We start from the raw sequence: 14,205 nt of genomic DNA, 5'->3' as shown, positions 1-14,205 counted from the left end.
AAAGGAATTGGTCTATGTTTCAACTTGATGTAAATAATGCATTTTTTCATGGAGACTTGGATGAGGAGGTCTATATGAAATTGCCCCTGGTTTGTCTGTTGAGAGTGCTGCTTCATCTGGTCAGTCTTCTAATTTGGTTTGTCATCTTCAAAAATCTTTGTATGGTTTGAGACAGGCATCTAGGCAGTGGTATGCCAAGTTGTCTCATGCTTTGTGTTATAGGGGTTACTTCCATTCTTTGAATGACTATTCCCTTTTCATCAGAAGATAAGGTGGCTCCACTGTACTTCTTGCCGTTTATGTGGATGATATAATACTTACTGGTGATGATTTGGAAGAAATCTCTGCTTTGAAACTTTTCTTGGACAATCAGTTCAAAATCAAGGATCTGGGTGTTCTTAACTACTTTCTTGGCATAGAAGTGGCATATCTTCCTTCTGGGCTATTACTACATCAAAGTAAGTTTATCAGAGATCTACTTCATGAATACAACTGTGATATGGTGTCTCCTGTGACTTGTCCTTTGGATTTGAACTCTAAATTGAAGGCTGCCATGGGTGACCTTCTGCCTTCTCCTGACACTTATAGAAGCTTGGTGGGAAAGTTGAATTTTTTTATTCACACGAGGCCTGACCTCTGCGTTGCTGTCCAACATCTCAGCCAGTTCCTACAGGCCCCTTGTACTTCCCACATGAAGGCTGCTTTGCATTTACTTCGCTATCTCAAAGGTACTTCTGATGTTGGGGTGTTCTATGGCAATTCTCCATCCCTTTCCTTATCTGCCTTCTGTGACAGTGACTGGGATGCTTGCCCAGATACTTGCAGATCAGTCATTGCATTCTTTTGGGGGATTCTATCATTGGTTGAAAGGCTAAGAAACAACCAGTTATCTCCGTTTCTTCTGCTGAGGCTGAGTACCGAGCTCGTAGTAAGGTAGTTGCGGAGTTGAATTGGGTTGTTCGCCTTTTATCTGATTTTGGTGTTGCTATATCTTCTGTTGTACCTGTGTTTGTGATAACCAAACGGCCATTCATATTGCGAAGAACCTTGTTTTTCATGAGTGGACGAAGCACATTGAATTGGACTGCCATTTTGTTCGGAATAAACTTGGTGATGGCTTAATCTCCTTGCATCATGTTCCTACCACTTCTCAGCTCGCCGACGTTTTTACAGAGCCTCTCACTGGAGTTCTTCATCATTCTTTGTTGCTCAAGTTGGGGATTTTAGCACCCTCCAACTTGAAGGGGGTGTTGTACTTCAGCTTACTACGACCCATGATACAGGCCCACCACCGGCTTAGCTAGAGTTTATTTATTTGTATTTTTTAGCTTCTGGTCCAAAGCCCAATATATTGTAAAAATAACAGAGATACATTGAACAGGCTGGTACATTCTAGAAGGGAACAGAAAAATATTTTTCTCTCTCTCCGGTTCTTCCTTCTCCCATGAACTTTAATCAATACTTCTTGATTTTTAGCTTTATTTAGTAGTTTTACACCTACATATATAGGAGAGATTAGTCCAGTCCCAGTCTATATGGTCTCTTGGCATCTTCGAATTTGCTTTGACGACGATTGTTCCCTGTTCGCGTATCTGGGAGAATGTTCCTGCTTCTATTCCACTTAGAAAAACAGTCAGTTAAAACGAAATGAAATCGTTCGTTACCTCAATTTGATCGGTCGATGAGTGGAGGGGATTGACCACATTCCCTTCTCTAGTTATGCTTTTAGTGGCCGCTACCAATTTGGCAAGGCCGTCCGCTTTGATATTTTGTGCTTGAGGGATTTGGTCGGGCTAGCATTCGTCGAACTCGGGTAACCACTTGCATATCTCGGCATGGTATTTTTGCAGTATTTGTTCCTTAATTTGGAAAATCCCTATGACTTGATTGCAACGAGCTGAGAGTCGCACCGTGTCTCATTTTGAGTTTTCTCAATGGAAATTCATAGTATCATTCATAATCAGTAACCAAAACTTATTGTACTGATTATAAGAAAGAAAATAAAGGAGCTAAAGTAGCTACATTTTATCAACAGGGTGTTTAATGTTTTAAAAGGCTAGAGCTACATCTTCTATATTCCTTCTGCAAATTGCAGATCGCGAAAAGGAATATTTCCCGTTAGATCGTATCAACAGCTACAACCTAAGATTAAGATTCAGATATTTTACTTTCATCGTCTATCGGTTCTTTCTGCATATACAAAAGGCACCAACGGGGCCGACTCGTAGCAAAACGGGGCCGACGGATGTTGCCATTTCTTAAACACCATCATCGGCTTCTCCAAATGCTCTTTCCTCACCTCACATCACTACATATATATGGGCCATGTATATAGAGAAAGAGAAAGTGGGTAAGAATTGATTTTTAGAGATCTAGAGAAAACTAAAAAAAATTTACCTAGAAAATTCCCGCAGATGGCGCCAAATTTTTTGACGAAAAAAGTACTAAACCTTTTTTAAACGAATTAATGAGAGATTAGAGGGTGAATCTTAGTTAAGGATAATTAGTTCTAGATCTGAGATGGATAATATGAATAGAAAAATATAGTTGAGTATAAATGTTGGAAGTAGTTATGGTCGGATCTAATAGTATGAAAAAGACCATACAGTAAATAACATTAAATGGCGATAAAACATAAATAAAGGAGAAGATTCACCCAATCTTGAATGAGGCAGATCCTTTTTCATTTGATAACGATGAATGATAGACAAATAAAAGAATCTTGGGACCCTTTTCGGATCTGATGGGGAGTGTGGGATAAGAGAGATGTGTTTTTATTTTTTTCTAGAGATAGAGAGTCTACCCCCTTTTTAGAGAAGTCCTCTCTTACTATTTATAAGAGATATCCCTAGAAAACTCTAAAAAGGTACAATTAGAGGAAATATTCAGTAGAATATTTCCTTTGAAGATTCCAAAGCAAAACTAGCTATTACATCTATCTATACTGCTCGACCTCGGCCTTGTTGATGATCATTGCTCGACCTCGGCCTTATTAATCAATGCTCGACCTCAGCCTTATTGATCACTGATCGACCTTGGTCTTATTGATAACTGCTCGACCTCGGTCAGATAGCCCAATTTGATTCGCATGTTACTCATGACAATTGTCTTCGCATGTCGAATTTCTCTAATTTGATTTTGACCCATACAAGTATCATTAATATAAAAAAAGGGTTGAATTTTCTGGTCATATCTTTGTTAGAGATGCAATATGGATTATAGAGGATACATGTAAATAAAGGAGAAGGGTTGATGAGAAATGGCGTAGTGATGGCAGATTACAAGGAATTTAGCTTCTTGTCACACATATGGTTGGTCAGAATAATTGAATTGGTATTTGGAACTTTGAAAAGCTACCAATGAATCGCTTGCTGTTTAAAGCATCTTTCTTTAGGTGACATTGTGTAATTTAAGGGGTACGCTATGCTAAATAAGCTGTTATCTATAACAAGTTTTTCTATGTGAAAATAGCACGGCTGGCCATTTTTCGGGCTGGTAATCAAAAAATAATCAGCGTTTGCAAAGTCATTAAAAAATAGACATTGTTTTGCTGAAACACGGAAAGTTCCAGTATAATATGTGGGATTATGGAGTTCCTGCGTATAAACTTTTAGCATATTATGTTGGAACTCCAGTACACGAAAAGTTCCAGCATAATATACGGGATTATGAAGCTCATGCATATAAACTTCCTGCATATTATGTTGGAACTTCAGCACATTATGTTAGAATCTCATATGTAAAAAATTCGAATTTCAGCATATTATGCTGGAATTTTTCCGAATTTTTAAGGATGTTTTTGTTCAGATTTTATCTTTACATAAAAAAGTAGCAAAATTCTGATTACTTTTGAAATCGTGACTATTTTTCAATTACCAGTTGTAAATCTGGCTATTTTTTATTGGGAAATTTTCGTTCCTATATCATATATAAAACTATATTACCAAATATGTTCATAGTTTGCATATTACTCGCCATGCTAATGATATTTCTACAAAATATAGACACTTCATTAAATAAGGAATCATTGTAGCTGTAGGCTTCCTTATTTAAGCGCGCTAAAATGGGGAATTAAATATTCTTCCAGATCTTCTACAACGCAAATCACGCACATTAATAATTGTTGTCGATTTCGTTTCAAATTGAGCTACTCTGTTTTTGCGATACACTCTGTTTCAACCTTTTTCTGATTTCACAAATCAAAAACAACTAATTCTTCTACAATTCTTCTGCAACAAATGCAATTATGTCCAAAATCTCAATTATGCTACAATTGAATGGGAATTGGGATAGCTATGGGAGATTTAGAGAATTTCAGGTCAATGGTATTGTAGTCGATGAGGATGCGAGTTATAGTCTATTGATTTCTACAATAGCACAACAATTAATGATCGATACATTTGAAAAAATTATAGAAATCAAATACATTGTCAACGAGCATTGTCCTCCAATGGAAATTAGGAACGATATGGGTGTTTGTGTATACATGGAGACGAAAAAGGAAAACAAAAACTTAGGATCATATCCGCTATGTATAATTGTTCGCGATTTCAATATGGAATTGAGTATCACCAATGAGAACACAGCTGCAGGTTTGTGCTATTAATTTTTCTATCAAATTCTGGTTGTATGTCAATATCCTACACTTTATCTACATTTTAACTACAAATAAACTACATGTCAGAGTAAATATATATATTAGTATGGGTTTTCATAATATCTACAAAATTTCTATATTTATTCTACAATAGAACTACATATCATTTGAAAAATTAACATGAAATATAGATTTACAATATTTCTACAAATTATCTACAAAATTTCTACAAACTGTTCGTAACAGTATTTAGCTTTATTTTCGTACAGGTTCGTCTGGAACATTAAAGCTACTTGATATGCCAACATCTCCCGTTATAGAGGAATATGAAAATATAATAATAACGGATAGTACACCAAGTTTTATTGAAGTAGGACAAGTATACCAAGACAAGCAAACAATTACAACTGCAGTAAAGCACTATTCTATCATGCACAAGTTCCAATTCAGGATTAAAAGATCTAGTGCTAGAAGGTATGGACATATGAATGGTCAAAGATCATTATTTTTTTTAATTTTGTAGTTCATTTGTAATTTTTTACTTCTTCAATTTTTTCTTGGGATAATGTTTATCAGATTTGTAGATTAATTGTAGTTATGTTGTATATAAATTGTATAATGTGATCGTTTAAGCTAAAACAATCTTTTTTCTTTTTTAAATCTACATTTTCAATCAGTGTTTAAATTGTATTTATTTTGTAGCTACTGGCTGATATGTGTTGGTGAAAACTGTACATGGCACTTCAAGGCAACTAGCATAAATGATTCTGTAATGTTCAAGGTCAGAAATTTCAACAGCCATCACACATGCTCTTTAATGGACAATACATTCATACAACGCAAACCTACTGCCATGGTAGTTGATAGCATGGTTATTCCAAAACATTCTGATCCTAAGACAATTTACACACCAAAAGACATACAATTTGACATGTTGTCTGAACACGGCATGAATCTAACCTACATGCAAGCTTGGAGAGCAAAGGAAAAGGCTTTACAGTTTTTGAGAGGTCATCCTGTTGACTCCTACAACAAATTGCCTAGTTATTTGTATACTCTGGAGAAGACTTATCCGGGATCTATAGTTAAATTGAAGAAGACGGACGATGACTGTTTCTTGTATGTATTTGTTGTGATGTGTACGTCAATCAGCGGTTGGAAATATTGTAGGCCAGTTGTAGTAGTTGATGAGACCTTCTTAAAGTCAGCATACATGGGAATAATGCTAACAGCTAGTACAATGGATGCAACAGGTATTGAAGTTTTATTGTAGAAATATTGCAGCTTGTATATTTTTTGTAGTACTTGCATATTTATTGTAGATATATTGTAGAAAAGTTGTAGTTTGTATGTATATGACTTTTTCTGCATTTTTTTCCTGTAGCCAATTAATTTTTTTTTGCCATATAATGTAGGTACCAAATTACCATTGGCATATGCTGTTGTTGATTCAGAAAATAACGCATCATGAAAGTGGTTTTTTTGAGCAATTCAAACATGCATATGGTGAAAGGCCAAATATGTGTGTTGTTTCGGATCGGAATGAGAGTATCTTGAAGGCAACATCTATTGTTTATTCTGGCATGCCATATTATTCTTGCATGTGGCATATTTGGACAAATTTACGGGCAAAGTTCAAGAAGGGACATCTAAAGTTAAGCGAATTATACTTTGTCGCGGCACGGTCATACACGCTTGATGAATTTAATGAAAGGATGTCAATGATTGAAGAGATTGACCCCCGTTTTAAAGCATACTTATACGATATTGGCTATCATAGATGGTCTCAAGTACATGCTATGGTGAACAGAACTTGGACAATGATATCAAACATTGCAGAGTCGTCGAATGCTGTAACAAAATATGCAAGAGAACTGCCGATAGTAGAACTATTAGATATGAGGACCCTTCTTGAACGTTGGATGAAGGAAAAGTTATTGAAAGCAAAGGGTACATTCACATACCTTGGGTTCAAATTCAACAAAGAGTTGGATGACAACAGAACATTGTCGCATAAGCTTAGAGTAAAATCTTATCATTTATTGCATCAAATTAATTTATACAGGACAATGTAGATAATTTGTAGATATTTTTGAGTTTAACCGTATATGAATTGTTTTTTGGTTTGTAATGTAATCGTAGGTAAGGACTTCAACAGACTACATCCATACAGTACTAGATGGTGTGAGTCACTATATTATTTGTCATGAAAACAAGAGATGTAGTTGTGGGCAATTCCAGCTTGATGAACTTCCTTGTCCACATGCTTTGGCTGCTTTAAGACACAGGGATGAGTCTTTGAACAATATTTTTCTCCTTATTACACAAGGGAGAACCTCTTGCGTACTAATGAAATACCAGTAAATCCCCTGCCAGATGAAAGCAAATGGAATGTGCCACAACATATATCTGAAGAAGTAGTAAATCCACCTACACGAGGGAAAAGGCAGCCAGGAAGACCTCAAAAAGAAAGATACAAAACATATGATGAAATAAATTCAAAGAAGTACAAGGTTTCATGTGGCAACTGCGAAGGAGAAGGGCATAACAAAAGATCTTGCAAGAATGTACCCAAAAAGAAATAAAATTTTATGTAGTTAATAGAATATTTCATAAAAATTGTTGGTGAGTTCAGGATAATAGATTTTGATTGTAATTGTTGAGGTTTTTTAATATCATAATATAGTTAGTTAGGATTTTTCTGTATTGAGATAATACTTTCATAGAGTGATTTGTTTATGAATGGTTTCTATATATATAAGCTACCACATTTTTACTATCTCTAGCATCCTTTACATAGTTGTTAATGTGTAACTACAAATTTTCTATAATACAACTACAAAAAAATTACAGTAACTGGAATTGACAAAATAACTACATTATAAATCATTAGGAAAGGAGTTATATACTAAAATATTGTAGATCAAGTACTGTATACATTCAACAAATGAATATAAAAGCAACAAAACACATTGTTAAATTTTTTCTACAAATTCAACTACAAAAAAAAACTACAATAGCTGGAGCTGACATAATAGCTAGATTATAATTCAGCTAGAAAGAAGTTATATGCTAAAAATAATGTAGATCAGGTACTGTTTACATTCAACAAATTGAATGCAAAAGCAACAAAATGTTTAGTTACTGATTTTTTCACTTTATCTACAGAAAAACAACAAAATAACTACATATTTTTTCATTGACAGAATAACTGTATAAAAATTCAGTTGGAAAAGATTTATATGCTAAAATAATGAAGATCAAGAATTGTAAACATTCAACAAGTGAATATAAAACCAACAGAATGTTTCCATTTGAACTACTATACTGGATAAGAAAAATAAAATAAAGGCTACTATAATTGTAGCACAAGTCTGCTACAATTAAAACACAACAATACTGTTCAAAAACTTGTCTACCATCTTTCTTCTAAACTAACATCAACTAAACAATTGTACCACATGTTCCATACAAAATATTACAACTGCTTTTTCTTCCTCTGCACTTGTGTTTTCACATTCAAAGCTGGTGCAATTTTTCTCCTTGCCAATTTGCATGTCACCTCACTTTCACTAATTGCCCCATGCACATGCTTCTTTCTAGCATAGCCCTAAAGTAGCGCTCCATAGCGTCTACGGTGTTGGTCAATATCAGAAAGGTCTTCTGCCGGAATTGATAACTCTCCAAGACTAACATACTCTGTAAAGGCAGCAACAAATACACCACAATTGCTGCAAAGATAAAAAAATATCAATATTTACCAAACCATTAGAAAAAAAGGGTTAAATATATAGAAAGAAAGAAGATTTTTGTTACAGTGATCCTTCTTTTTACTGTGGTATCTCTCCGATGATCCACTGAATGTTTAGAGGGTCGGTAACAACTTTCTCAATGTATGCCTTTGTATTCTTGAAGTTGATGTCTTTACGCTTCCCATAAAAATCGGTGCATGACAAATACAAATGGATAATAACAGAAAGCTTGTCGACACAAGATTCAATAATTGGGTGATTGCGTGAAGAGACCATGGAATCATACGCATAAAGTTGCCTCTCTGCAATGTCAAAAACAACCAACACTTAGTGGAATTTTCTACAATGTTAACGAGCATGATGACATAATCAACTTCATCCCATGAAACATTTACGAGTAGTCTATACCCCAATATATTCTTCTATAACGTCCTAGGGTTTGACAACAAAAAACTTATTTTCTTGAGGAGAATTTTGGAACTTTTCATAAATCTGATCAATCCTAGTCTTGAATACACAATATGTTGTAGTAAACCTGATCTTATTGTGGGGGCCATATTTGCCTTTTTTCCTCAAGTAATACATTATAAAATTAATGTGCTGCAACAAAAACAGATTGCATTTATAATACAAGTTATCTTCAAATAATCTATAATTCATCTACAAAATAACTACAATTCATCTACAATTAGAATACAAATCATCTACAATCAGGGTACAAATTATCTACAAAATAACTACAAATGGAATACATTGAATCTTACCGAGTCCTTGAGGACTTGTCCGGGATGTGCCAGGGAAAAGAACCACTCCTTCTTATCAATCTTTTCCACTCCAAGATCTAACCATGACTTAATTTGGTTGTCCTTTATAGAATACGGAGCCTTCCTCCTATATAAACAAATAGAAATTAAAATAAAATTGTTGCATGAAGTGGATGTGTAAAAGATGAATACTGGAATAAAAGTGTCAAATTGTGCAACCTAACCTCTTTGGACCTGTGTCGGTACCATGGTATAACCACTTGTGGAATTGATCCAACAACTCAGGGTCTATATTTTGACCAATAACACTAGTAAATGGGTGCTTGAGGTGAAAAATTTGAGGTCCAACAGAGGTGTTGCCACCAGAACAGTATAAAGGAAGAAATGGTGATCGAGCATGCTTTCCCGACTGCCTTATTCTACCTTGATGCACGGGTGTTGTTTTATCTTGTATAGGCTCGCCGAACTTAAGCAACTGGGAGAAGTTATCAGGCAGCTCGAAATCATCATGTGTAACCTCCTTCTTTTCACCTCCGGAGTCTTCTGAATCACCTACATTCACACACTCTACCTCTTCACCTACATTGTCATCTTCCTCATTCTGCTGTTCTCTTTGAGCTGCTACTGTTACTCCATGAATTGGAGATTGTGCATGCATATCTTCCCTCTCTGTAACACAATGTATATCTAGCTTAATAGAATGATAAAAATATTGAAACATAAAGCAAATATCTCTTATTGCAATTTCATACCTGCATTCTCTTCATCAACTACCCCTTCAAAATATGTATATAAATCAACACCTGCTGGATGATTTTCTTCACCAAGTGCACCTTCAACATGTTTTGTTTTTTTCATCAAAAATGTTAAATCATACTGGATAGTAGTGGCTTGACAGTTTAAGAAGATATGTAGGTGTGTTATAAGATCCACATAAATCTATCGAGTTGTGCAAATATGCAGTATTTATTTGTATATATAATGTAGACAAATTATAATTATGTTGTAGATAACTTGTAGATATTTTGTAGATAATTGTAGATAAAATGGAGTTATTTTGCAGATACATGTTTTGTTGGTGCTGGCCTGCACTAGTTCTCCACTAGTGAACTGCAATTGTTGATTGTTCTTGTCTTTTGGTTGGTCAGTATTTTTGGTTGAACTCCCAACAAACTGAAAGTTTTATATTAGTTAGGATATATATTTTAGAGGTGACATAAATAGTTTTATTAATATGAATAAAAATCAAATGTTACCTTTGCATCAACTTGATTATTTGGACTATTTATCGCTTGCAAAACAATCTTGACAGACTCATTTATTAGCACCCGAAGGCTATCTAGTTCTTCAAAGATATCTTTCCTAAAATCTTCAAGCTTTTCATCGACCTACATATTAAAAAAATACATAGTTAACTTCAAAATATGTCTTAACATACATTAAAGAACAATGCACTATTATGTATACATCACAATGCTATTTAGGAATACATGTTATGTTCTCAAGACCTCTTTTTAACTTTCTTATTTAAGAAGAATAGACTCCTTGTCCTCTTTTACAGTTGATTCTTTGGGTTCCAATGGAGGAGCATCAACTTTGGGATCCTCAGAAACATGTTCAACCTCTTTAGTTATGTACTCAACTTTATCAGGCAAAAACATCACTGAAAGCTCTTCAGGTGATTTATTTATGTTGGTGAACTGAATGAGGAAAATAAATAAATTAGCTTGATTAAGGCAGAATATGTATATAAATTGTAGATATTTTGTAGGTAAATTGTATAATCATAAATAAAAACCATTTACCTTCATCCATTCGGGCTTGATCATTCTGTCTTCAATTGTAGCTAACCAAATCTGACCCTTACTAGCTGACCAGTTAAGTATGCGAGAGATTGAATTGGAAATCCTTGTAGCTATATCAGTGTTGACGGGGGAGCAACACTCATACAACCATACTTGCATGGCTAGTGGGAATCCTCAAATGAGATAAGAATGAACGAAAGGATTTAGCCTGTGCCTAACTGATTCAATCAATTGTCTGTAAGACTGAATACCCCATGGAAATGTCTCGTACTGACCGGATTCCACCAAATAAAACCTAAAATGATCTACCAACCCAATATGGTCTCTCTCTGAAGGACAAATGAAGAATTATATGAGATATAAAATATATAACTTTACTGCATCCTCATCATTTACCCAGCTTTTGTTGGTTACAATCTGTTTTAGGTATGCCTTCTCCATTTTTACCTTGTTTGGAAATTAACTGCTCATTATCTTACTGACATAATTCGGAGTGTAACCAAAGTCTGTCACCTCGGTATGACATCTAAGACCAGTTATTAATGCAAACTCTCTCAATCCAAAATTTACCCTCTCACCTTTTAACTCAGCTGAAAAATAGGAAGCATCAGATGAATTCAATTCATACTTCATAAGAAGATGAATAGCTTGATTTTGCATGCATAAATTGGGAAATGACAGTAAATAACCAAAGCATGTCTTGAAGAATAGCTTCAAACTATTTGGAGATAAAAACTCTTTAATTTGGCTAGGAATGCTAGGGTCACATAATGTTTGGAATCTAAGCACCTCATAATCAACATTATGGGATGCAAAAAAATGTCCATTCTGCACAGTCAATAAATATAATCTTACATTAATACAGTGCTTAAAAACATAGATATATTTGCAATCTATCTACAAAATAACTTCAAAAAATATACAAAATATCAACAATTTTAAACAGATCAGCAAAGCTACAATTAATATTCAAAATGAAGACAAATAATCTCGCATTAATTTAGTGCTTAAAAAATATAGATACATTTGCATTTTATATACAAAATTACTAAAAAAATTCTACAAAGCTGAAACAACACAGATTATGTAGATTTGTAACAACTAAAACAAACGAAATAACTAGTGAAGAAATTACTAAATTCTTACCTTCACCAATGACTGTTTTCGAACATTTTTAGGAGATTTAACACTAGGGGCTTTTTTTGAAATTTTCTTATTTTTGGGAGTTTTTGAACTGGGAGCCACTTTAGCTTTCTTTCCAGGTTTACTGATAGGAACATCTTCTACAAAATCATCATCGAACACTATCTCTTTTCGTTTCCTTTCCGCTTGTTTGATTGGCCTCGAAGATTCTCCAACATCGAAATCATGTTTTTATTTAGTTCTAGCTTTAGCCCTGATTTGACGCAGAGAAAGTCTATGCTTCATATCTACAATTGCATGTGCAGATTTTCCTTGCTTTTTGGGTGAATATGGTGATAATACACCCAAATTGAAAGAAGGTATATCAGCTTCTCTAGCTTTTTTAGGGCTGTGCTTTGAAGGTTTGTTCTTCTTCATTGATAAAATTTGAAGCTGAAGGTAAATGTGTGTATGAACTTTGAAGATTTGACTTCAATTTTGACTGTTTGTAAAAGAAAAACTGGAAATTGGACGTTAATAGTGGGGGTTACATATGTTTTTCTAGTTTTAGCAGAGGAAATAATGGGTTTGAATCGTGGGTGTTGGGTGATACATGGGTGAGGGTGTGGGTTTGAGAGAGAGAAACGTGGGGGAGGGGATTTGGAAGAATATACGGTGCCATTAATTTAGGAGAAATATACGGTACAATTAATGTACCGTTAAAACACATTATGGTATAAAATTGGTAATTAGGTATACTAAATGTAGTTATATCAAACCTTAAATATTGAGGGTAATATAGTTTCCTATGTGGTATAGGAATGTAAAAATTCCTTTTTTATTTTCTCCCCCCTTTATCTATGTGTCTAACAAAATAAGGGGGAAGTGCACGGTTAGCCACTAATAACATATTTACTTTTAAGCTACTGTTTAAAATATCTTTAGTCTTTTGCCACTGCTTTAATAAACTTTAACTGTCCGGACGAAAATTCCCTTATGCTCATGTCCTTAACTTTTAAACATAACATCAGGACTACATGTCCTTAACTTTAGGACTTCAGGACTACATGTCCTTAACTTTTGAATTTGTTACTTAGTTCAAGACCAAGTGTCCTTAACTTTTGAACTTGTAAGTCAAAGTTAAGGACCTATTGTCTTTAACTTTTGATATTGTAACTATAAGTTAAAGAATGTCTGTCCATAACTTTTGTACTTGTTAGTCTAAGTTCAGGACAAAATGTCATTAACTATTAAACTTGTAAGACTAAGTTTAGAACCTATTGTCCTTAACTTTTAAACTTGGAACTCAAACTTCAGGACCAAGTGTTCTTAACTTTTGAACTTGTAAGTTTAAGTTAAGGACATATCCTTAATTTTTGAACTTGTAACTGTAAGTTAAGGACTGCCTGTCCTTAACTTTTGAACTTGTAAGTCTAAGTTAAGGACATATTGTCCTTAACTTTTGAACTTATAACTGTAAGTTAAGGACTGCATGTCCTTAACTTTTGAACTTGTAACTATAAGTTAAGAACTGCCTTTCCTTAACTTTTGAACTTGTAACTCTAAGTTCAGGACTACATGTCCTTAACTTTTGAACTTATATGTAAGATTATCATGTTCAAGATTCCTGGTATGAAATAAAGTTTATGCTTACATGTGGTATCAAGAGCCTTGATTGTTTGAACCGTTAATCTTTGTTTACTCGTATAGTATGAACGAAATCACCGTGGCTTTGATTGAAAAAAAAAAATCTCTTCATCAAATCTGCAAGAACTTTTATATTCATGTTTTGTCTTTTCTCCAAATTTAGAGCCTTTGTCTGTGTCATATTATTTATATTAGTTGATGTTGTTGATGATATAATGAAAGAATAGTAGCTACTAAAAAGTTAAAATAATGATTTTAGAGCTTATTTCTCCCAAACTGTTTTGACATAATGGGGACGCTTCAGGCTGCGTTAGTTACAACGTAAGTATGTAATAGGTTTGGGAAGAAAAGTAATGGAAGAAAGAGTAAAAATGTCTTATCATATTAATTTTAATAGAGTAGTGGCTATTTTTGCTCAACATTAGAATTGCTGGATAAAAAATAGAGGAATTTTTACCTATTTATACCATATATCAAACCTTATTACTCTCAATGTTTAAGGTTTGTGTTTATTAAAT

At 34.1% G+C, this 14,205-nt stretch overlaps 1 protein-coding gene across 1 annotated transcript; it reads left to right on the top strand.

The window, feature by feature from the left end:
* Positions 1-6,312: 6,312 nt before the first annotated feature.
* On the top strand, positions 6,313-6,961 carry LOC107821415 (uncharacterized). Its single transcript, XM_016647848.1, has 2 exons — positions 6,313-6,621; positions 6,740-6,961. The coding sequence occupies exons 1-2, from the start codon at positions 6,313-6,315 to the stop codon at positions 6,959-6,961; spliced, it is 531 nt and encodes a 176-aa protein (XP_016503334.1).
* Positions 6,962-14,205: the final 7,244 nt, after the last annotated feature.

Source organism: Nicotiana tabacum, chromosome 21 (genome assembly GCF_000715075.1).
Source record: "Nicotiana tabacum cultivar K326 chromosome 21, ASM71507v2, whole genome shotgun sequence".
In the NCBI taxonomy this organism is placed as follows: Eukaryota; Viridiplantae; Streptophyta; class Magnoliopsida; order Solanales; family Solanaceae; genus Nicotiana; species Nicotiana tabacum.
This window is presented reverse-complemented; position numbering and strand designations above follow the sequence as displayed.

What these genes read in the sequence shown, in the direction of transcription:
- LOC107821415 (XM_016647848.1), top strand. Translation starts at nt 6,313, where the DNA reads ATGTCAATGATTGAAGAGATTGACCCCCGTTTTAAAGCATACTTATAC. An exon ending in CATTGTCGCATAAGCTTAGA is followed by an intron (nt 6,622 to 6,739) that starts GTAAAATCTTAT and finishes ATGTAATCGTAG; the next exon opens with GTAAGGACTTCAACAGACTA.